General features: G+C 38.5%; 1 protein-coding gene across 2 annotated transcripts in view; it reads left to right on the top strand.

Annotated features, from left to right (window-relative positions):
- The window catches only part of furinb (furin (paired basic amino acid cleaving enzyme) b), a 109,317-nt gene extending 84,896 nt beyond the window's left edge, over positions 1–24,421 (top strand). For both annotated transcript variants that reach the window (XM_077210327.1, XM_077210326.1), the window contains 10 exons: positions 4,858–4,946; positions 6,042–6,214; positions 9,624–9,836; positions 13,303–13,403; positions 17,788–17,891; positions 18,000–18,117; positions 18,303–18,482; positions 20,214–20,338; positions 20,812–20,940; positions 23,191–24,421. In XM_077210327.1, coding sequence (XP_077066442.1) covers positions 4,858–4,946; positions 6,042–6,214; positions 9,624–9,836; positions 13,303–13,403; positions 17,788–17,891; positions 18,000–18,117; positions 18,303–18,482; positions 20,214–20,338; positions 20,812–20,940; positions 23,191–23,843 — 1,885 coding nt within the window. In that variant the 3' untranslated portion in view covers positions 23,844–24,421. The remainder of the gene's footprint in view (positions 1–4,857; positions 4,947–6,041; positions 6,215–9,623; positions 9,837–13,302; positions 13,404–17,787; positions 17,892–17,999; positions 18,118–18,302; positions 18,483–20,213; positions 20,339–20,811; positions 20,941–23,190) is intronic.
- Positions 24,422–26,294: the final 1,873 nt, after the last annotated feature.

The raw sequence follows: 26,294 nt of genomic DNA, 5'->3' as shown, positions 1-26,294 counted from the left end.
AATTGTAAATGCATGAATCAGGGAATTGAAAGGAACATAAAACAAGCTGATAGAGGGCTAAAAAACAAGGAGACGGAAAGAATTAGAGCATGTCTCCGCTCCTAGTTTCAGTGTGGTGGGATTGTTGCTGGCAGGGAAGGAAAAGAAAAAACTCGACTTCCATTCAAGTTAATTTACACTCTCTTCTCTGCCTCTCCCTGGTGGGCCTTAGACAGATTGTTGTGGTCTCCGCAGGGAAGGTTGAGAAGGATTTTTGGTAATTTTGCACCTAAATAGAGGTAAGACAGGGAGGGAAGTAGAGAAAGTGATCCAGTTCAACATGTTGTTTTTTCTTCTTAGAGGTAAGTTGTATCCACAAACACTTTAAATGGATGGTTCACCCAGAAAAGATTATTTATTCAACCTTTATGTTGTTCCAAATTCGACTTTTTTTCTGCAGAACACAAAAGAAGATATTTTGAAGAATTTTTAATTCCCATCGACTCTAAATGTATGAACAAAAAAAAAACACAGAGGCATTAAAGGAAGTGCAACGGAGGCCAGCTAGTAGTCGCTGTGCGAGTAAACCTCACTCCTCTGATCTCAATAGGCGCTCTAGCGACATACCCTAGAGCCTGCAGTCTTTAGCCTCCTTGTTAGAGCGTCTGACTTTCACGCCCGAGCCACGGGTTCGAGGCCTGCACAGAGCGGGGCGTGTTGGACCCGGGGGGAGGGGTTACACAAGAAAGTCACACATGTTTGGAACCAGATAAGGTACTGTATTTTCCTGACTTTAAGTTGCTAAAGAAACAGATACGTTGTTTAAATGTATGTAAAAGTGCAAGTCACATTTTATTATTACATTCACAAATTATAAAAAATACTGACAAGTACAACAAAATGTTTACAAACTATAACATTTACAAACAATATAAACACTGTATCACTTATTTTAGCTCCCCTCACAACAAATCCTTTAAATTGAATGTATTCAGAAAAATAAAGTATAATACAAACATTACATAGACATTATATAAATCATAGTGGCAAACAACATTTATTATAAATGCCAAGCATAAACAAAATAATTTAAAGAGTAACTGAATCAGTTTGAGGGAAATGCGCTATACAAATAAACCTCTCTCATTAAGCACAAATCCAAATGTGTGCACTGTGTCGAAGTTACTTTGACGTTGATGTGTAGCCAATTAACATTTTGCCCCCTCCGTCTTTTTACAGTTTTATGGTTGGATCATCATTTATGTAAAGGGAGAAAGGGACACTTGCATCTCATGTTAGCATTCTTTTCTACAACTAAACATAATCAAGTTGTTTTCAGCTCGTGAGCTTTATTGTGACGCATGGCACTTTAAAAATACTGAGACCACAGTTATCTGAATTAGTGTTTTTGCACCTCGATGAGCTGTGAAAGGTAAATTAACTGAACAGCATCTCTGTGGAAAAAGCTTTCTCTGTGGTAGGGAGCTCTAATCATCTGGAATGAGGTTTCGGATTTATAAAGCCGTAGATTTGATATGGTCACAAGGTGCCAAATAAAGTCTGATTGTGAAACATTACATGGACTCAGCTATGAAACAAAGCCAAGGTTCGAGTCACTATCAATTATCGTTGTGAATGAATGAATGCTGGTGCCCCAGGTTTACATTCACCACTTCTTTTAAAGAACAAACACTAACTTTTTACGAATTGACAGGCTCAGGCTGTGCTGTCCACACTCAGGAGTAAATGATAGTTTGATTGCTTTTATGCCTGAATGGCTGCCAGTCAAGTGACCTTGATGTGTTTCCTGACTTTAGAAGGAAAGACTTTTTCCTTTTTTGTCAGGAAGGACTGTTTGTGATTTAAAAGGTTGTGTTATGGTCCTATGACTTCTTTTGAAAGTCACTGTGAACTCCCCTTATCCTTGGCTGTGCCATGACTCCATAATGATAACTATTAAGCCCTCGAGTTCAGGTAACGGCCAGTAATCTGTCTTTCTGACTGCATGTGGGTGTCTTTGAAAGTTGTGGATGGGAATATGCAAATCGAAGCAATATCACAGCATCAGACCTCTTACAAGGTGCATTTCAACGAATAGTCTGAACATTACACATCCTTGTAAGATTATATGGTCACTCCCCTTTGAATCACTATCAGTCAATCTCAAGGAAGTCCTGTGCTATTTTAATTGTTTTGCTTTAAAGGGGTTGAGTTTAACCTGCAGTCTAAAGCTGCATTCACACTTAGCATTGTTTGGCAAATAATTTTCAATAGTACAGAGCACCAATAAGTACAAGGTGATGGAAAAAATATAAGAACATTTTTCCCTCAAGAAACTTTACATTCACTCGCCAAAGTGTTGAGTTTGTCTGCGAAACTTTGAATTTCCTCACAAAACCTTTTTTTGTAAGTGAGCACTGAGTTTCTTAGGGGAATTTAAAACATTTGTGGAAGAACTCAAAAGCATTGAAATATAAATCTTTCTCCCATCACATATTTTTTTCCATCTCCATGTCCCTTTAGGGTCTCTGTACAATTAAAATTGGCACAAACTGGAATTTCGTGTGAGGGCAACATACATGGTAACACTTAATTTTAATTGTCAACCTTAACTTTGCAACTACATGTCAACTACCAGTCATTAGAGTATTAGTTGACTGCCTGTTTAAAATCTGCTAACACTTTATTTTGTTCGTCCCTCAACAGACACTCTACTGACTATAAGTGACTTTGCAAGTACGTCAAATTATTCTACTCACTGTAACCCAAACCTAACAGTCTACTAATACTCTAATAAGAGTTATTTGGCATGTAGTTGCAAATTAATGAGGGTTAGTTGACATGTAATTGCAAAGTTACTTATAGTTATAGTAGAATGTCTAAAGTAGACTCGAAATTAAGTGTAACCAAAGATTTCCCAACACAGAATTTGCATCTGGTTCAGTTGGTTATGCGAATTCACCAATTTTGACCAACAGAAAGTTGCTTGGTTTGAAAGTGACTTCTGTGTGAGGTATGCTTCGTACATATTTGCACTATTGACAATAGACAATTGAACTTTTTTTGCTCGTGAAATTTTGTCAGAATTACACTAATGTAGCCGCACCTTAACAGTTAAAGTTAACACAGAGTGTACTGAACACTCTAGTTTACCGTACTTCTACCTGACTAGTTGGCCATTCGAAGCCTTCCTCAAAATGGAGTAACATCTTCATATAAAAGATGTGCATAAAATCTCTTTTACCGTTCCCTTATGCAATACATTATAGCTGCAAACAACATCCTAAACAAGCTGATTTAAAAACTGTATTGTTTATTCATGAGTTGTTCCCTGCTATCCACTATTCATCATAATACAGTACCTGTCACCGCACACAAGACAAAAGGTGGAAAATGATGATTATTGCAAACGAAGGCTTTACACCCTCGGCACGGAAGGTATTTGTTGTTGAAATTCAGGGCTGTTGCCCTTCATATGAGCTTGGATAAATGTGTCTGCATTATATCTATTGTGAGGAAAGGGACACATTTAACTGCTTGCTTGGCAGGTTAACCAGTTAACATGCTTGTTGGCATAAAATAGTTGTCAAAATCTCATTCACAGTTTGAGAGAGATAGATCCTGATGGATGTACCGAATGACTCGATTTCTTCTCTATATGATAAAGGACTTCACCCGGAAGGTATATACTGTAATTCCACATGCCCTGGAGAATACTTAGACACAATTACAGTTCGTTTTCAATTACTTGTATACAGCAGGTTTTGTGGAAGGCTGAGAGTGTTATCATGTCATGTATTTGCTCAGTAATCAGAAACGGATCTTAACAACCTGCATATGGACACCTCCATCCTCAGCAATTATTGATTTGATGAAATGCAATACGTCCAGTGCCCTAATTAGAATCTATTATTGCCTACCTGAGCTTTACACACTTAAAGAAATCACCCATTTTTGTACCTTCTACATTTGTTATGACATGTGAGTATAATGAGACAGATTTTATTTTATTTTATTCCTTTTATTTGACTTGATTTGGGATGTGCTTGTATTATCACTTAAAGTGTTCCTGGGTGTACCCTTTGGCATTTTACATGCTTTGTTTTAAGAAATACTAAAATATCATTATCTATGATAAATATGAATAAATATAATTTAGTTTGAATGTTTTTTTATATACATTTATTATTGCATTTGCTGCATTTTTTTTTGATAGCAACAATGGCTGAGTGCTTAGAAGCCAAGAGTATGAAGCGTATTCTTTTGTGTCGTTTTTATGTTGTTTTTATGTCTTGTTCTTGTGTGCTTTTTGTCTCCGTTTTTGTGTAAAATGGCAAATGTAGTGAAGGCTCTGGTAAAGAGATGTTGCCGTTTCAAAAACATCTGCAGTCTCATAGGCTCTCCAGTCCTACTCTGGGGTCTCTATCGTCCTCTTCTCTGCTTTGTCTCGACGAAACAATGAGCTCCAATAGGACGCAGATGAATGGAGAGAATAGCTCTTGCAGTGCACATACAAAACCCAAAGCCAGCTGCTATTCTTTAAACAGTGAAGTTCATCCCCACCATGACACAGAGCTGCTGAGATTTGTCTGCAGTACTGTAGGGACGATTCAGACACAAGTGACAGCCATTTATTTATTTATTTATTGTAGTTGTTGTCACCTGCAAGGATCTAATTAGATTTTAATTAAAGGATAAAGATAATGCATCTGTATTTGGGTGCCCTGAGAGCTGCCTCTCCGTTGTGTTGACAGCGCCCCGGGAATTTCTGTACAAACGTGGACTGAATTTGAATTGAGTTGACTGAATGTGACCTGGATGTGAACCCTGCCAATGCCACACTGTTCACCAGTGCAAACTCTCTCTTTGTCTCTCTAGACACGGGACACGTTGTGCCGGAGAGGTGGCGGCCGCAGCAAACAATGGTGTCTGTGGAGTGGGTGTGGCCTACAATGCCAAAATTGGAGGTGAGTGAAGAATCCGAATGATTGGCCTTAGACTTTTGCATATGGTAATAGGATCAATCAAAGAGGTCATGCATTAAAACTGCCCTTTGTGCATCTGTCATCACGCTTCTCTGGACTAATCTAAAACGCTTTATCTTTCAATTATAAAACACATCTATTAAGGTGAAATCTTTGAAATATCTTGGCTATTCTGGTCACATTGAGGGCCAGACATCGCTGCAGGCACACACAAATTCCATCTCTTGTTTTAATAGTCTTTGTAGGAAAATATTTTTCCATCTAGATGAGGGTGATTATGGCATTGGGGGCATTGCCTGAGCCTGCATGTAATTTCTGTGTTATTGTGTGTGTATCTTTGTAAAAAGAGGGTAAGTCTGCCCGTGTGTGTGTGTGTATAAAGAGAGCAGATGTTGCTGAACTCTAATTGGCCGCTGGGCCATGTGTGGGGGTGCGTGAAGTGTCTGAATCCTGTTGCTAGGATTATTATTAATCAAATAAATAGCCACAGAATCATTCTTATTAATTAGATGCTCTCTCCCTTCTTACATCATGTTCTAGCAGGACACGACACTGCAACAAGCAAATAATCTCAGACTAAAGAAGTCAGACTTTTGAAAATAAAATGTTCAAAAAAATCTTTTAACTTAATTAACATTTTGCAGTGAAATTGATTGTATAAAAACATTTTTTTTATATAATATAACACTTATTTTTGTTATTTTTTATTATTACATTTCTTTCTCGCAATATTTATGTATTTATTTTGTATTTAGTATTATTATAATATTTTTTTAAGGGGTTCCTCACAAGTGAATCATCATATTTGTGGGTCCTTGGCATCAGAAAGTTTAAAAACCTCAGTCAAATCCAAAAATATTCTGGTTGACTGTGGTTTTGTCTTTATACAGCATATTCACTTTCAGTGCCAATAAAGACATTTTTCTGGAAACTTGTGCAACTTCCCCATTTGCTTTTCATTCTCTTTTCCAAATATCCATCAAATTTACAGACAGTACATTTTTACAAAACCCATTTTTCCCTTCTATCTGGTTTCTACATTAACGTGCTTTCTGTCCGCCTCTGTTCTGCATGCAGGTGTGCGGATGTTGGACGGAGAGGTAACAGATGTTGTGGAGGCTCAATCTCTGAGCTTGAACTCCCAGCACATCCACATTTACAGTGCCAGCTGGGGCCCAGAGGATGATGGGAAGACAGTGGATGGACCTGCCAAACTGGCCAAAGAAGCTTTCCTGCAGGGGGTCACCGAGGTCAGATTTTACCACTGGAGGTCACCTAGTCATAGTACTGTTGGTTGTTAGTTGGCGTTTCTGCCACTGTAAGCCTTATCGTTGTTGGTGGATTGCGTAACTGGCCATAGCTTTTGAAAATCTGATTACAAATGAGATGTATTGCTGATAACAGAAAGATTTATTTTTATTTTTACAATAATTCCTTCCTGCTAAAAAGCATTTGTATATCAGTGCGTAATACATTATAAATGCTGAATTTTTCTGTCTTATCTATTTTTTTATATCTGCATGTGGGCAGAAACAAGTCCTCTCAACTATCTGATAGGAAACACTTTGATGCTCATTTGCATAAATTAAATTTTTTCTCAACTTTGTTGAATCACTGGACACGCATACAAATCGCTCATGTCACTAGAAATCACCAAATCTCATTGAAAATGAATGACTTCTATTCGCAGTGTCGCCTCAAGTCAATGTCAGCATGAATGCTCATGTCAGGTCAGCCAAGCAGATTTTAGATCAGCTAAATGTGTCACAGCTGCCATCGGCTTCCATCAGCACCACCGACACAGGAACTGGGCTGGACGGGATGAGCTGTTGAAGATGTCATCGCCTGTTTAAATGCATTTACGGAGAGAGAATTGAGAAGGATTGTAGAAACACAAACGTAGAGATTACTAAAGAGAATACTTTATTTAGGGAGATTTCTGTGATCTTGGCAGGAGATGAGCATTTGTTTTCTGTTTTCGTTTTTGATATGTTAATTCTTTCTTGTGTGCCACACATACCCTTATCCCTTGTGAGTTTATACCTTGATAGAATTTCAGCATACACAACGTTGCACTGCACTATGAATATGAAAATCAATTTGTTTTATCCATGATTTGAAAATTAGGCTGTATTGTGCCTTTCGCCTATTCTTTTGGCAGTGTCTTTTCCCATTTTTCTACTGCTTTGTAGTGTTTTTTAAGGCAAACACTACTGTTTGCCATTAAGACTTTTTAAATGTTTCTGAAAGAAGTCTCTCATGCTCACCGAGGCTGCATTTATTTGATTAAAAATACAGTAAAATTGTATTATCGTGAAATACTATTACAATTTCAAAAAACTGTTTTCTATTTTAATATATTGTAGAATGTATTCCTGTGAAAACATTCTGATATGCTGATTTGATGCTCAAGAATCATTTCTCATTATTATCAATGTTGAAATTGTGCGGTTTAATAATTTGGTAGAAATCATGATACATTTTTTCAAGATTTTTAGTGAATAAGAAAGTTCAAAAGAACATTTGAAACTTTATTTGAAATAGAAATCTTTTGTATCATAGTCTTTGCAATGTCTTTACTGTCACTTTTGATCAATTTAATATGTCTTTCCTATAAAAGTATTATTATCTTTCAAAAGATGTATTTCAGACACCAAACTTTTGAACAGTAGTGTATGTACGGTTATGGATATAAGCAAACCCCTAAATTTCAGCGGGTAAGTCATCACGCACCATTTGTGCTACCGACAGGAATGATGCCTCAAATCGTGCAGCTTACAGAGAAGAGGCTATTACTGAGCGCTATTACTTTTCTAACCAATTTGTGATTTTCCCCGGTTGATGATAAAACAAGTGAAAAAAAACTATTGAAAGAGATACTTGAGCCAGATGTGTAAGTCTAGATCTTGTTTGTTCATTACAATATTATGTTTATTCCATTACCTTTTATAAACCTTGTGCTATCAAGTGTTTTAAAGCATATGCTCAGAATCTCTTTAGACAGAATTTCACGGCAGCGTCAATGAAAATTTGCACATCTTCAACCCCCGTGAGTGTGTTGACGCATTCTGACAGCCATTTAGAAAGCTTGCGTTATCTTCGAAGTAATTTAGTAAAATATATTAAATGGAATGAAATCCAAACCACTTGCCTTTGTCTCGCTCTGCAGAAATGATGAGATTCGATGCAGCGAGAATATAGCGTCGTGTTTGACAGGCAAAGAATCTGACCTTTTTAGGACGACTGCCCACTGCGAGTGCCGCTTCCGTTTCATCCCGAACGTTTCCTTGGTAATCACAGACAAGCTTTTGTCGGAGCGCTACAAAAAGATTGAATCTTTTGTTTCGCCTGTGAGAATAATGGAACTATGAAACAGCCGTGCAGAATGAGTTTGACTGCTGTTAATTTTGGTGGAGTTTAAAACTGATTTCCCCCTCTAGTAATTTACTCAAATTACGCATCATATAAACATCTGCCTCAGCGCAGCGACTCGCATTTTATTTCTCTGCACTACAGTTTTTTTATCCCCAATTTTTTCATTCTTAGAATTGTGCCTCTGAATATTTTGAACCCAATTGCGGCATCTCAAATAAACAAACAAACAAACAACCCATTTATTGCCACAATAATCCTGAGTCAGTCAGCTGTAAACATTACCCATATGGACTGCAGAAGATAGAACAGAAACTTTAATCAAATTCTGCCGACGTGCTTGACTGCAGCGCGAGAGGAGACTTAATATATGAGAAAAGAAAAGTGGAGCTTTGTCAGTTGTCCAGCCAATATTACTAAAGCATTAAATAAAGCAGATTTCAGAGGTCACAGTATTGGTTTTAAATTAATCATGACAGCCATAATTGGCTCGTTCAATTGGATTTTTGTGGGCCTTTGTAATAGAGATGAGGCCTTTACGCACAGACATTAATGGGCACTACACAGATGTTTGATTCATAAATACATTTGTCTCACATAGCCAGACATTTGATTTGCATAAAGACTATCAGCAGCTTATTACGGCCAAGAATCGCCCACTTATATTTTTTAAAGATTTGATGCCACAGATCTCGCAAATCCTGTGATTAGTTCTACCTTAGAATGTTTCTATCAGCCCAGCAGTTGTTTTCCGGCAGTAACAACTTGTGCACCAAGTCTCAAAAGGCCGGCCAATCAGATTGGAACTGGCAGTCTTCAGTTGCCGCGTGCCAATTATGTGAACAGACTGTGGGATGAGACTATAATACATTTAGACAGCAGGTGTCTGTCTCTATTTACGCTACTGTTCAAAAGTTTAGGGTCAGGAAGAGATTTTTAATTTTTTAAAGAAATTAATACTTTTATTCAGCAAGGACACATTCAATTGATGAGTGACAGTAAAAAAAAGAAATGTTTCCGTTAGCATCAAACCAGCATATTAAAATGATTTCAGAAGGTTCATGTGACTGAATACTGGAGTAATGATGCTGAAAATTCAGCGTTGTCAGATTTGCATAAATTATAATATTTCACAAAAGTGTTGTTTTTACTGCATTTTTCATCAAATAAGTGTAGCCTTGGCGAGTAATAGAGACTTTATTTGAAAACATGAACAAAAATGGCAAGCTTTTGAATGAACTACACATTGGAAAGAGTGAATGACCAGGTTGAGTGCATCTGTTTTAGGGTCGAGGTGGACTGGGCTCCATCTTCATGTGGGCATCGGGTAACGGAGGGCGAGAGCGGGACAGCTGCAACTGTGATGGATACACCAACAGTATCTACACGCTCTCTATCAGCAGCACCACGCAGTATGGCAATGTGCCGTGGTACAGCGAGGCCTGTTCCTCAACCCTTGCCACCACCTACAGCAGCGGAAACCTCAACGAGAAACAGATTGTATGTGTTTAACACTCACATTCATACAGTATGTGCAAACAAATAGTAATTGTCAAATAGAGTCATATAGTAAACACATTATTGTTTGTATTTTCATACAGAAACACATACTAAACACTGCATCTTCTCACAGAAAATCTTCTATTTTTATATTATATATATAGATGTATAAATAATTTTTGAGAGTTTTTATAATTTAATAGTTATGAATATTACATTTAAATATTTTTTGTTTTAAGCATGAACATGGCAATTTTTCAGTTTATAAAACAAATATATAATGTAATATTCAAATAAATGCTATTCTTATGAGCTTTCTGTTCATCAAAGAATCTTGACAAAAATATTATTTTTTTATAAATTAAGCAGCACTTATTTCAAAGCTGATAATAAGAAATATTTCTTGTGCTGCAAATAGGCGTATAAGAATGATTTCTGAAATTAGAAATGAGGCATTTGTATAGCGCTTTACTATGTACGGTTGTACACTCAAAGCGCTTTACAATCATATCAGGGGGTCTCCCCTAAACCAGTGTGCAGCATCCACTTGGATGATACGACGGCAGCCACAGTACAACAGCACCAGTGCGCTCACCACACACCAGATAGGTGGAGAGGAGAGAGAGTGATAGAGCCAATTGAAAGCATGGGGATTATTACTAGGAGGCCATGATTGAGGAAGGCCAATAGAGGGACTTTGTCCAGGACTCCGGGGTCTCACCCCTACTCTTTGCCTTTGGAGTTTTTATTACCACAGAGAGTCAGGATCTCGGTTTAACATCTCAACCGAAGGACGGTGCTTATTACAGTATAGTGTCCCCATCCCTATACTGGGGCATTAGGACCCACACTGACCACAGGGTGAGCACCCCCTGTTGGCTTCACGAACACCTCTTCCAGCAGCAACCTGGTTTTCCTAGAAGGTGTCCCATTCAGGTACTGACCAGGCTCAACCCTGCTTAGCTTTAGTGGGCAATTAGTCTTGGGCTACAGGGTGATATGGCTGCTGGTTCTGAAGGATCATGTGAAACACATATACACTTTGCCACAACCACGTCTCATTAAAGGCACCATATATAGAATAAATTCACATTGTAGCATTCACACATTAACAGCACACAGACAAACCTTAATTTCTTCACACAAATACTGCCATTCTCAGCAGAACTGTAAATGTCAGAGCAAACAGCTCGTGTGTGCCAAATATTCCACATGGTTTAAATGGCCACGTCACGACTGTACATGGGGAAAGTGAGTGATGGAGTGCCGCCCCATTCAGCGTGCTGTGAAGATGAAGTGTCAGGCGGTGAAATGATTTCCACATCTGCTGCTGTGATTTCCTGTGGGCTATATGAAAAAGAGCTCAAGAACGCCATGCCCTAAGGAGGCAAAAAATCACTTTAGAGAAGCGTCTGAAAACTTCCCCATCAGAGGTGCTGCTGCTGCATGCTGTACACATCTGCTTTTCTGTCCCCAGCGTGTCCTCCAAGAATGGAAATGAGAAAAGAGTGTCTGAAAAAGCAGCAAAGAAAGAAAGTGCAGAGAAATTAGACCAAGTGAAAAAGCAAAAGACAGAGACAGCAATTTTTGAATACCAAATATGCTGCATTGCAGAATCTTTGGATCTTATTTGCAAGTTTTTTTTTTCTCGTTTTCAGTTAAATACCTTCGTTTTATCTGCAGAAGCTGTATTTGCAAGTGTCTGAGCAGGCTTTTTAATTAGGGCAAGTTAATTAGGTCAAAAGACGCCTATAAAAAGAAGTTCTAAAAGTCATCTTGATGGTCCTTTGGATCATCTGGAGTATTCTTGCTATTAGTTTGCACTGTGGCAGTGTTTCCTGCTAAATTTAGAAGTATTTTCAGAAAAATCTGTCAAATACTCAAACTCATGTTGTTTTGAAGAATTCCCTAGTCACTCTTTTCTATTTAATAAAAGTGTATGAGGTCTGGGGATATCAATCTCCATAAAAGTGCTCCATATAGCTTGTGTAATATTTTAAGTCTTCTGAAGTCATAAAATAGCAGTTGTGTGAGGAGCAATAGGCAAGTTGTTATTCACTGAAACATGTTGACATTCCCCTAGCTTTTCTTTGGTTCTTACATATGTGTGCTGTTCATTTGCATCAACTGATATATTCAGTTACTTGGTTGATTCATTGGTTAATGATTGATTTGTTCACTGAATTTGAAATGATATAGTTAAGTCGTTAACTCAAAGATTTGATACACTGATTCATGATTTATGAATGATTTGTTCACTTAAATTAGTATGAGCCATCTGATTTATGAATGATTCGGAATGATCTGTTTGGGTCATTGACTCAAAGATCTGATTTGTTGATTTATGATCGAATGATTTGTTCACTGGAATTTGAATGATGCGGTTAATCATTAATTCAAAGACTTGATTCAGTGATTCATAATTTGTGAATGATTTGTTCATTGTAATTGGAATGATCTGTTTAAGTCACTGATTGTAAGATCTGATCAAAAGAGCTAACTGAAAATATGACACATTTTAGATATTTTTAATGGACAAATAAATAGTGTTTTAAAATAATTGAATTTTTTTTAATGTTCCTTAATTTTATATATCTAGCAAAATCTTGGCAAGAATTTTGTTCGTGGATATTCAAACTGATAACTTGGGTCTTTTTGACCAATTTAATTCAGTTCAATTCAAACTCACATTGAGGGGAAAATATGATTTCTTGTGCTGTGGGTAGTCATCCGAACTCTGTTTGAATCTCTGATATGCTCATTCCTGTGAAAGTGATTTCAGACTCTCCAGGCAGGTCTATCTCTGCCAGCTCACTGAAGCTCATCTGAGATGTTTCGGGTGGCTTTAGAGTGTTTGTTTGCTTGATGTCAAGTCTGTCCCAGTATGTTTGACTGCGATAGCTCCCCCTCTCCCTCTTCTGAGACCCCCTGTCCCATTAGGATGACAAAGGCAATAACAGATTCAATTTAAAAATCGACGCAATCTTGCCGACAGCAGTGGGGTGGGATTTTATATGCCTATGTGTCTGTACATGTTTAAATCAGACTGAAAGAGACAGAGACAAATAAAACTATGATAAAGAACGAGTATGTGTGGGTGTCTGGCAGGTACTCACCTGTGTATGCTCTGATGGTTCTGTAGCCTCGGGCTGGACTTCCTCTCATCCTGACCGTTGTCAATCATACATGTTCCCATGTTTCCTACGGCATGATTAAAACCCCAAACCCTCAGGTGTGAGGTGCCAGCTTATTAAGTCTCCCAAGCTGTCACACATCTCATCACAGAAGCAGCAGTGAATGAGGTTTTTTCTTCCCTCTCGGACTTGCATTGTTGTCAGGCACTTAGACAGGCGCCTCTGGCTGATAGACGCCCACACCAACACCTCATATATAGCTACAACCTATGTCCTTTCTGATAACTGGCCAATAACACGTCTGACCTTTCCATCTAACTTTGTTTGTACAGGTGACGACGGACCTGAGGAAGAAGTGCACAGATTCGCACACGGGCACGTCCGCCTCGGCTCCCCTGGCAGCTGGAATCATCGCTCTCGCTCTGGAGGCCAAGTGAGTGATGACACTTGTCTCTATCGACAGACATACACACACATGTTCTACCCACTCCAGTCCATCATTCCCCCTCATCGGTTAGACTTCATTACCCCATGCACATCATCTTCAGCCCTCCGACACACTCTGACATTGACTTGACATTGCTCATCCAAAATAAAGACAGAGAGATGGAAAGAGACGTGTGATGGCTGCCAATCTTCACTCCTCGTTCAGGGCCGACTGACCTCAAGGCCCCTATACAACATCAAGTCATCATGCTCAATTAAAAGATCCTGCAGAGTATTTAATCCTGTATGCTGTGAGGCGGTAATGAGACATGGATTTCACGTCTCACACTAGCGTCGGGTTCCTTCGTCTTTTTTGTGTGTGGTGGAGTCTCGGGGCTCCCAGTTCGTACACAGTGTTTGTTTATGTGTGAGTTCGGCCCCTGCTGTTCAGGGCTGTAAACCCCGCTGGTGCTAGCTTTGATTGTGCTTGCCCCACAATGAAAGAGACAGGGATGTTTTTGGTGAAATATTTTCTAAGGTCCTAGATTTCTATTCTCTTTCTGTCACAACTCTGCTCTTTTCATCTTGCAGAAGTCTTTGTGATGTCGCGCTGTTGGTGACTTTTGAACGTCTGTGTGTAAGAAAAGCAGTCATACTCATTTTCCACTGAAATGTGTTTGTGCCTGAGCCAGTGCTTGGCCAGGGGATCTTTGAACCTGTCTCAGAAGTAATTTTGCATTTTAATTTGTAATATAACAAACATTAAAAAATATATTATGTAAAATGTAAATTGTGTGTATACATAAATAGATTTGGGGTCATTAAGAGGTTTTTGTTTTTGAAAGAAGTCTCTTATATCCACCCAGGCTGCATTTATTTGATAAAGAAAAAAAAAAAACGTAAAACGACAATATTGTGAAATAATATTAAGATTTGTATATCGCTTTGGATAAAAGTGTCTGCTAAATTAATAAATGTAAATGTTTTTCATATATATATATTTTTTACATTTTCATACAGTATTTTGTTTTTCATACAGTTATGAAAGACCCGTTTGTGAAAAGTTGTTTATTTATTTATTATTGTTAATGTTAAAATACCACCTGCTTTCTGCTCACGGAGTTAGCCTGCCTGCTGAAATCACATTAGCCTGCTGGCAAGTTATGAAACATTTATTCATTGTTAGCATCCTTACATTTTTTTCACTGTTAAAGCTGCAGTAGGGAGTTTTGAGAAAATGTTGACTTAGCCTGAAAATTTGAAGAAGCACAACTTACAGGTCCAACCCCCTTGCTCTCTGCTGCGCTACAACCCTCCCCCCACAGCTCCTCCCCCACAGCGGAGCCTGCCGTGAACGCGCAGGCTAGTAAGCAGGACCACCGATGACGGCGGATTATAAACAGTTATGGAACATTCACTAATAGTGACGAAACATCAACAATATGCTTTACATTGACTATGGCCTGCCGATACTTTGACTACAAACTTGGTCCTCAAATCATTATGTATTTTGCAATACATGTAACTTTATAACGTTGCACTCTTTCTATAAGTTATAAATAGCTAGTTAGATAACGTTAAAGGATTAGTTCACTCTTAAAAAAAACTTTTGCTGATAATTTACTCACCCCCATGTCATCCAAGATGTACATGTTTTTCTTTCTTCAGTCGAAAAGAAATTAAGGTTTTTGATGAAAACATTATAGGCTTTTTCTCCATATAATGGACTTCAATAGGACACAAACGTTTCAAGGACCAAATGACAGTTTCAGTGCAGCTTCAAAGGCAGGGTCCGAAATTAACACCCGTCAAGCGCCAAATGCGGGTATATTTTCCGTTTGGCGAGTAAATCTCAATTGGCTATCCGCCACACTGGCAGGTGAATGTTCCAGACATCCAAAGTCTTGCGGAAGTTCCGGGAGTCTCCCGCATATTGATAGCGGCTGCCTGATGCCCGCAAATTAGTTAAAATCTAGAGCGAGCGAGTAAGAGCGCGCTCATACTGTGCTCCAAACCGTGTAGCGCGCACTGCAGAGAGGGAGAGACCTTGTGTGTGTGTGTGCCTCAAGAAGCGTGTGTGAACATTCTTCACACCAAAAATAGACCAACACTAAATATTTTTTTTTTACTTAAATAATTAACAAATTAAGATGACAAAAAGAAAACACTGAATCAGTTTTGAAAAAACAGCTTTTTTTTCATCAGACTACGTTTTTTCGTCAAATAAAAATAGCAGGCCTACCTCAATCCACAGCTTGTCCAGTTTTTACTTAAAAAAGCAACATGTCTACATGATGTGGGGTGAGTCTGGGTCTCCGATGGCACAGATGTCCCGGGGAATACAGAGATAACGTCTCGCTAGACTGGCCAACTTCGGAAAGCGCCTTTCATTTGCTTGTGGATGCTTGCTTCGCCAGTGATATTGCATTGTACTTGCACTAGGCCTACTGCTATTTTAATACCACGTAGCATATTTTGCAAGTAACTTCGTCGCCCTTTCTGTCGAAATGGTCCAACACAGTAGCTACTTCTTTTCGCTTGCTTCATTGTGCTTGCTCAGCGAAATATGTCTTTAGGCGCGTGTGGTTGCGCGTGTCGACGCACCCCATGATTTAACAAATATAGGCTATATACTGTTTTTTTTAACCATGCAGCAAACAAACGGTAATCGGTAAAAATGTTTACTTTCGGTAAAGTATCTGATAGTTTTACAAAACCTTCAAATTGAGCACTAGTTCCATGCTCACATCTTCCATGTCTTACTATTTGTTGCTCTGATTTGACTTCTATGTACTTTTATTCATTCAACATAATACTTATCTCAATTAAATGTACTGAAATGAATGTATATGTGACACAAAAAGGCTGTTTATTATTTTGGCCGGTAAAAAATATGCTTGGCTGGTGAATTTTTTCATCTACCAGTCCCCGTGGCAGGTGAGCCAAAAAGTTAATTTCGGACCCTGTTCAAAGGGCTTTAAACGATACCAGACGATGAATAAGGGTCTTATCTTGCGAAACGATCGGCCATTTCAAAAATAAATAAAAAACTTTAAGTTTTATAAGCACAAATGCTCGCCTTGCTCTGTTCTGTGATGCACGTTTGTGTTCCTGTTCGAACTCATTCATCAAGATGAACAAATCTTTTTTCGAGTCATTTCGTTCGTTGAATGACATTGAATGACATTGATTGTTCGTTGAATGACAGATACATCGCATCAGTATCTGCTTATATGCATCTTTAATGTATCGTATCGTTGGCTATGCATCGAGATGTGTATCGCATCGGCCTCAGTCATGGAGATGCACATCCCTAATATATATATATATATATATAAAGAAAGAAAGAAAAGCAGGATTGGGGTGTCTGCCAAATGAATGCGCCTCTCAAAGCTTCTATTGTAATTTATTGTTTATAATAGGAATGATCTAGTGGTGCTTTGCTGAAGTCTAGCCGTACTGTTGATGTTTATGAAACCTTTGAGTGGTGAGGACATTCTTCCCCCTGTCCATTAATTTTCAGATTCCTGGTTTGAGTCCAGTATGTTTAAAGGGTCTGGCATGTTTTCCAGCACTGGCACTTCATCCATATAAAAAGGGGTATCTCTTCAATATCTGTGCAATGTAAATGTACAACATGAGAATTTCATTAGTCTAACATCTGTAAATCGCTGTATCTGTGCTGTGTCTTTTGGTTCATAAATTGTGCATGCGTCATGAATTTGCCCTTTAAGTCATTTATTGTGAGGTCAAAAATATTGAAAGCTTATGAATTGGATCACCTTCTTCATAAATCACCCTGAAAAATATATGAATGCCAGAGCAGGATTTTTTTATTCTGTCCTATGGCGTATCTTTTCGCTAAATCCATTTAATTTGGGTGGAAATGGCTTGTCATGCAGTTATTTTTGTCAATGCCTTATCCAATCACAGACGTGGTTTACCCTGAAATACCCTGTTGAGAAATAACAGGGCTTTTCAACCTTGCCCATGGGAGGCACGAGTCCCAAAGCCGCTTGTTTCCACCATGTAGAGCTACAGCCGACAAACTAATAAGCTGGAGTCGTGAACCAAGGAAATACAGTTATAAATTGAATCTGATATTGCTGCATTTTCAGGGAATACAATTCTGGGTTTTAAAGTAAGGGGAAAAAGGGCCTCGTCGGCTGTTTAATTGCAAAATGATGCATGGCCCCAGGATGGAATATTTCCATATACAATTTTCTGTGACTCGGGTAAAAGAAAAGTTTTAGTTATGTGTCTTTCAAAAATACATCCTGTCACATCCAAGAGGATAATTATGTGCAAATTATCTTTTGAATATAAAAATCTGTGGCCCTGCTGCCATGTAATGCTCATATCGCTTTTGATTTTTTTTGTACGACATCCAGCATGAACCTGACCTGGAGAGACATGCAGCATCTCGTAGTAAGAACCTCACGTCCTGCCCACCTAATAACCAACGACTGGAGGACCAATGGTGTGGGCCGATTAGGTAGATGACAATTCACGTGACCAATCAATTAGAGCTGCATTTATTTATTCGTTGGACATGTCTGACCTTGCTACTTTTTCCATTTCTCTGTCTCTCTCTGTGTGGCAGTGAGCCATTCTTACGGCTACGGTCTGCTGGATGCAAGTGCCATGGTCACTTGGGCCCAGAACTGGACCAGCATTGGGCCGCAGCACAAGTGTGTCATCAATATGCTGACCGAGCCCAGGTAATGACCGAGCCTCATGCAGCACAGGCAATACATCAATACACCAGATAGGTAATGCCCACTTATGCTTGCTACCTGGGGAGACAGAGGTCACCTTTTAAGGACAGGAATACTAGATTATATTATATTCATTATACAGTTGCTTGTGAGAATGGAGTATAATTCCAGATTCTTCTGTGTTGTAGGGACATAAGAAACCACCTGATCTTTAGCAGAAGTGTAGAGGCCTGCTCTGGGCAGCAGGACTTTGTGAGCTCTTTGGAGCACGTGCAGGCCAGACTCACCCTCTCCTATAACCACAGAGGAAACCTGGCTGTTCACCTCATCAGCCCACTGGGAACTCGTTCCACGCTACTGGCTGCACGGTAAACACACTCAGACACGCTATTTGCATATATACATTTGCATACACTGAAGTTCAAAAGTTTAGGGTTGGGAAGATTTGAAAGAAGTCTTTTATGTTCACTAAGGCTGCATTTATTTGATCGTAATAATACATCAAAACAGTAATGTTAGGGGGTTAACAGTATAAGACCCAGGAGCAGATATGATGAAAGAAGATGTGAGGTTCAATCAAATAGATAAAAATTTACTGAAGAATAATTTGCAGTTTCATCGGTAGAGCCAGGCTTTGAAGTCTCACGAGGAGGTCGCAGGCCAGAGACTCTACCTTACACAAAATCTCACACCAGTTATACCCTTTCCAAGGGCGTCAATTACATCAGTCCATACATGTTGACAACTTCTGATTGGCTAAGAGAACATAAAGTCTAAACAATTCCATACATATAGATAAACAAGAGGGTAAATCATTTAAAAAAGATAGTTGTCATCAGAATTCGAGATTTAATCCGTACAGTATGTGACCCTGGAGGTCGTAGAAAGGCGTCTCGGGGTCTGCTGTGGCATCTCACGAGACCTGTACAAGGCATATAACGCACACACAAAGCCGAAAGGAAGGAATAGCCGTTCCTCCAAGGTTGAAGTGGGCCTGAGCTAACCATTATCAGGACAGACTACCCAAAACATACTAATAAAACCTTCCCTCCTCAGGAAGAAAAACAGATAATGTTCACTTTATTCATTATTAAAATACACATAAAGAAGTACAACTCTGTGAATCAGGTCACGCAAGTGACGTAGTGAATGACCCCTATACCCTTAACTTGGTCAGCAGAAAACAGACATAGGGTCATCTGATGAGGGTCTTTCTTAGACTTAACCTCTTTTATTATCTTATTACCTGTTTTCCCCAACACAAAGAGCCAGTTCTCAGGATCCTCGTGCAGGGCCATAAAGATTAGTCACAGCTAATAGGAATGCACTTAGAAAGAAACTAGTAAAAATGCTGACAACAACATATGGTTAACAATATATGTGAATCACTCATTGAATATAGAAATGATTATATAAACATGCTTATACTTGATTAGTAATTTTATAGAAATAATGTAAGCACTCAAAAGGATATATAGATCAATATATATCTATATATCCTTTTGAGTGCTTACATTATGAGACAAGGGATTCTGACCCCAACCCTTCAGTAATATTGTGCAATATTATTAATCTCAAATAACCTTTTTTTTTTTTTTTTTTTTTTTTTTTTGCTGAATTTTCAGCATTACTTCAATCTTCAGTGTCACATGATCCTTAAAAAATCACTCCAATTTATTGATATTTCTCAAGAAAAATGTTAATTGTTGAAAACTAATAAATGTTTTAAACCTTTTTTAGAAAGTTCAAAACAACATGATTGTTTACATAGAAATATTTTTTAACATAAAAGTCTTTACTTTTTTATGAATTTAATATATCCTTGCGGAATAAAATACTTTTGAATGGTAGTGTCTAATCAATGAACCGTAGCATGCATAGACTCTAAATCAACTCATCAGCTCTATTAAAAAAATACATCTGATGCCCAAGAAAACACATTTACACACTTTTCTGGCCACATACAAACACAATTCACACCATTATCTCCATAAAAACATAATTATTTGTATTGTAAATACTCAATTCATCTTATTGACACTTTCTCAGATAGACTTGCACACACATAGAGATCTTCTTTGTCTTCTGTTTGTCTTCAGGCCTCAGGATAACTCAGCCGAAGGCTTCAACGACTGGGCGTTCATGACCACGCACTCCTGGGACGAGGACCCTCGAGGAGAATGGACCCTGGAGATCGAGAATGTGGCTGGACTTAATGACTATGGTACTGCAATAAGCTTTTTTATAATCAGTATTTTTGTCTTGTTTTTTTTACTTCAAACATCCTTTAAAACTAGATAAAATTATGTGACAAAGGAAAATGGTGGGGAAGAAGATAAAACACATTTCAGAGTATAAATCTTGAATTAAGTTTAGTTTTCTTACCCCACTGGCAAATAGCTTTTTCTTGTGTTAAAAATAAATCTCATAAATTTTGTTTTAATTATGCTTGAAAGAAAAAAACAATTTGCCAGTGGGATAAGAAAACATAAACTTAATTCAAGATAGATTCTCTGAATCTTACATAAATTGCTTCTTAAATGTATTGATCTTATTTTAAGGCTATTTAATTACCTTTACTGCAAAACAAGACCAAAAAAAACACTGATTGAGAAAAGGATTTTTGTGCTGTGTGAATTCTATTTGGGTTTTTGTTGACGGTCACAGCGTCTTTAAAGTTCAAGGTCTTTTCCACAGGTGTTCTTTCTCAGTTCACACTCATCTTATATGGCACCGGCTCTAGTGCAACAGATCCGTCCATTTCCGATTACACCCGGCCTTCAAACAACAGCTGCAAAACCTTTGACACCCAGCAGATCTGCATTGGTAAGACACATGCCCTGGACCAAAGGGCATTCAAATAAACATACACAACCCTTAATAGACAAGCTTTTATAGGGAAAGATATTCATGACCAGAAGGAAATATTTACACACAAACACAGTAATTCCCTTGGCAAAAACCTGTCATATATAAATGTTTATATTTCTCAGTATGACTACCCATTTTGCTTATGAATATTAATATACGTTTATGAGTATAAATATTGCATTTCAGAGTGATGCCAGAGAGCTTTAAATTAAATAAACTGTGCATTATTAAAGAAGTCGTACCTTCTCAACCTTCAGAGGGCAATAAACAAACCTTAAATTTGTTAAACGAATATTGTATTATTTAAAGTTGCTGAGCAGACTTGATGATGGATTTCTCCATCATGTCCTCATATTGTGCCTGCAGTAATGCAGAGTACTCAAGGACAAACTTTGCTAAAAAGTTAGTTCACTCATTTTTAATAAGGTGTTCTCACTCTGACTGCAGGTAGCTACTACTGAATTTTACAAGGTCAATAAATTGTCCTATTAGGACAAAAAAATTGAGCACAGTATAAATTGACCCTATTGACTTTATTAAATGTACCTGGTCTTATTCCAAAAACATATGAAATACTGACGTGAATGTTTAGCTAATGTATTGAAAGTATGCAGACCGTAGTATGTACTTACTGTGTCTTCTTTAGTGGGAACAAATCATAATACTAAAGGGTGCAAAGTAAATTCCTTTAAATTTCTGCTTCACTGTTTTTGACCAGGAAACTAGCTATAAATAGGTTGACAGTTTAACTGTAGTTAATTGCCACCTTGGCAGTAGTTGAGCTGACAAGTTACCTAAATGGCCGCTATTTGCTTTCTGACACATTTCAGATCTCTGTGTGATGTTAAAATTGCATAGCTAGAAAAATTTGCAATCATGTACTTGTGTTAGGTTATTCTTTGGTTTATGTTATTCTTTATACAACACATGTGGTAACACTTTACAATAAGGTCAGCATAATATTTAACATGAATTAACAGTGAACACTCCATTTTTCATACAATGTATAGCATTGATGTTAATTTCTACATATACTAGCGTGTGTGTGTGTGTGTGTGTGTGTGTGTGTGTGTGTGTGTGTGTGTGTGTGTGTGTGTGTGTGTGTGTGTGTGTGTGTGTGTGTGTGTGTGTGTGTGTGTGTGTGTTGTTTGTTCACTCTTACTATGAATATGGCTGGTGTAGCTGGTATGCCCTAAATTATTAACAAAAAACAAAAAAAAGTTAATGATACCTATTGCATTAAAGGTGCATTGTGTGATATTTATAGGATCTATTGACAGAAATGCAATATAAGATCCATAACTTTGTTTTCAGTGGTGTATAAAGACCTTGCATAATGAACCGTTATGTTTTTATTACCTTAGAATGAGACATTTATATCTCCATAACCGCGGGCACCCCCTTCTATGAAGGTCGACATATTGTGTTGTCATGTTTCTACCGTAGCCGACAGCGAACAAACAGCGCTACAGATCGTGTTTCGTCACTGCCTTGAAAAAGAAGTTTTCAGTGGTGTATAAAGACCTTACTTAATGAACCGTTATATTTGTATTACCTTAGAATGAGCAGTTTCTATCTACATACACCGCGGATCCCCTTACATTGAAACGTGCCGACATGTTTCTACAGTAGCCCTAAACGGACAAACACATTTCGTTACTATATGTTGCTCTTCGTGTAAGGAAGCAAGCTTAGTTCAGCGAATAAAACACCGACACAATGATGAACAAGTAACAATAATATTCGCAATAACATAGTTTCACTGAATAATTAAGTAGACATAATTTATTAATTTATACTTGTAAAGAAACCTCATTGCTGAACTGGCTACTCTCTGCCGTCTCAGACGATGACATATTTTCCTGTCGGCCACCGTAACTTTTGTTGGTTGCAATTCGTAACCTCACCACTAGATGCTGCTAAAAATCACACATTGCACCTTTAACTAATGGTAACTAATGTAAAGTGTTACCAAAATGTTTATTTCCATATTCACTTTAATCACAACCTCTGAAACAACCATTTCTCTTCTGCTGACATGAGTGGGGCAAAAATAATATTAACCAATATCATAGCCCACAATCCTTTTTGTTTCTCACAAAATTGTCACATTACAGAAGTAAAATATGTTTAAAATGCTATTTCGTGTTTTTTACAGATTCGTAACATCTGCGATTAAGCGTTCTTCTGATCTCTGTTTTCCAGAATGCAGCACGGGTTTCTTGCTTTTCTTGCAAGGCTGTGTGAAGTCCTGTCCTCCCGGCTTCAGCTATGGGCTGCAGGTGCTTAACTTGTCGCTGGACAACTGGGTGGAGCACTCTACCGTACAAGCGTGCCTGCCCTGCCACCCGGCCTGTCTGACGTGCTTCGGGTCTGGGGAGAACGAATGTCTTTCCTGTCCCCCCCACAGTCACTTAACGGTCACTTCTTGCTTGCATCAGAACCAGGTGCAGCGGAAATCCCCCAGCATTCCTGTGCTCCAGCACGAGGTGGATCCGAGCTCGGAGGAATCCTTGCGTGAACCTGGGCTGTCCTCGAGACTGCCGGCGCTGGTGGCAGTGCTCAGCTGTGCCTTCATCCTGGCCACTTTCGCAGCCGTTTTCGTGCTGCTTCAGTTGCACTCCGGAGCAGCCAGCACCCCGTTCTGTCGGAGGACCAAACTGCCGGTGACGGACACAAGCGGAGGGGGGATTCGAGTGGGCTTTGGGTTTGGACTTAGCCGGGGTAAAGTGTCGTACCGGGGAATCCCCACTGTGTGGGGGGACGAGGATACTGCGATGAACTCTGAGTCTGAAAGCGAAGAGCTGGAGTATCACAGCGAAAAGACTGCCTTTATACGGACTCAGAGTGCCCTTTAATGCCCCATGTTGGGCATTTTTTGTATATCTGTCTTTCTCGTACTGGGACACAGAACTAGTCTGCACTACTTAGACTTATAGATCCACTGCGAGGTGTGTGTGTGTGTGTGTGTGTGTGTGTGTGTGAGTGTGTGTGTGTGTGTGTGTGTGTGTGTGTGTGTGTGTGTGTGTGTGTGTGTGTGTGTGTGTGTGTGTGTGTGTGTGTGTGTGTGTGTGTGTGTGTGTGTGTGTGTGTGTGTGTGTGTGAGACAACGCTATATATGAGCTATAATGTTGCCGTGGCGGTTTGACCCGAATGTCATTAAACCTATGACGTCTCCGCTGTGCTGAATGATTCCCTTTATTTTCACTTTTATTTGTCCCGGTGGTCTGACTCTAATGCCCTGAGATTCCAACCACTAAAGAGGATCAATAACATAAGTGGGTGTGTTTTTCTTTGCGTGCCACAGCGCGTTGATGTGTTTGTTGTGAGCGTGCAGGGTTTGAGTAAACTTTGAGCAGACTTTGTAACACGAAAAGGGCTGTAATTTGTTCCAGTCATCTTTTTATTAAAAGTTTGGAATGTTTTATGCACAAAACTTCTTGCACTTTCTGTTACTTACATTCGCCATTGGCATCATTTGTGCGATAAGTCCTTGTATCCTGACAATAAAGTCAGCATTCTGCTCTCTCTGCTAGTCAAAGGCAGCTCCGGGACATTTCCGCTGATTCGATCAGGGATGATTTAACTGCATAATTTCTGTTGCAATAGAAATGTTGCAACAACATAAGCAGAGTGAACCATAACATCATGGAATTAGATAACACACACAACCCTCTGCCTACTAAGAGCCTCCGGCACGGATTCAGAACAGTGGGAATCATAGACATACAAACGATCGAAATGCTGAACTGAAACGGCTCGATGTGCAGAGATCTTATCTGTCAGTCAAGCTAGATACAGCACCATCTTTGGTGGATATGAGGAGCTCTCGATCAAAAAAAAAAAAAACTTGACAAACATCCCATACTATGATTTTTTTTGTTATATCAAAAGTTTTGCCGTAACTTTATTTTACAGTACTTTATTTTAATTTTATTTTTATAGATCATTTATGTTTGTTTTTTTCTCTGAGCTAATTAGCTTGTTCTTTCTCAAATGGCTCAGTGGATATTCATAGTGGGTTTTCAATATTAGTGTTTGAACAAAAAGAAACTTTGTCCCAGAGGTTATTTTATTGATTTTCACACCAGACTTTCACTTCAAAACTCGTCTGCCCTAGCAGAGGGGCTTCAAGAGGAAATGTGTCATATATATATATATTTCTCAAAGGGTCAATGTCAGCCCTGAGACATGAATTCAACTCCTATTTGAGGAGCTCTTGCTGGGCTCTTTCATACATGTGACATTTGAGTCGGACAGAAATACAATTGCACTACAAACCCTACAATTCAACTGATCCAGAAAGCTAGTATCCTACCTTCTTAGGCAGCTTGTTTACCGATGGAGAACCTCATAAATGACAGATTTGGAGAGCTCTTTTATAAGCAGCCACAAAGAAATCCAAACTCATAATTAATTAAAATAGTTGACTATTGCATGCTGCTTAGCTAATGATGCAATACTCTATTAAGAATAAAAACACACTCAAAAATGGGTAAAATAGCTCATTTTTATTTAACTGTTTACTACTTAAAGGCCTAGTTCACCCAAAAAATGTAATTCTGTCATAATTTACATTGTTTTTCCAACCCTGTATGAATTTCTTTCTTCTACTGAACACAAAAGAAGATATTTTAAAGAATGTGGGTGACCAAACAGTTGATGTTGACAGGTTGATGAACAGTTGATCAAACAACACACCAAACTGTTGACTTCCATAATATTTATTTTTTCCATACTATGAAAGTCAATTGGGCCCATCAACTGTTGGTTACCCATATTCTTCAAAATATCTTCTTTTGTAATCATCAAAAGAATGGTTCATTTTAACAGATCTTTCAGCATTACATTAAAGCATTTAACGTGTGTCACTGCTGCCAATACTGCAGTCATTAAATTAATTACAAACATCTGTTGCATTGATATTTGATGCCATTTAAAAGTACTTGAATATCTGTTGGAAGGTTTTTTTTTATTGATGCCAATTTGCCATAACTCACACAGAGACACGCACCATTAATCTAAATTAATAACACACACATTATGCACTTCACTACAAAGTCTGCAGTGCAGGATCATCAATATTTCATATGTACTTTATAGGATGGCCTACACTTTTCATGTTTCCATGAAGGCAGAGAAAAACTTACATGGACTGTTTTTCATTCCAACTCCCTTAAGAGGGAGGAGAGATCTAGTTTATGGAAATGGCACTTTTAAAATGCTTTCCGTAATTAGTTCAGCTGAGAGGGACAGGATCTCATATTCTGCGCTAGAAGCTTCTGCCTACTTGGCATTATAAGTGAGGC

Source organism: Siphateles boraxobius, unplaced genomic scaffold, assembly GCF_051911475.1.
Source record: "Siphateles boraxobius isolate OS27281-9 unplaced genomic scaffold, OSU_SipBor_1 65, whole genome shotgun sequence".
Classification (NCBI taxonomy): domain Eukaryota; kingdom Metazoa; phylum Chordata; class Actinopteri; order Cypriniformes; family Leuciscidae; genus Siphateles; species Siphateles boraxobius.
The sequence above is the reverse complement of the archived record's forward strand: the minus strand, read 5'-3'. Positions and strand labels throughout refer to the sequence as shown.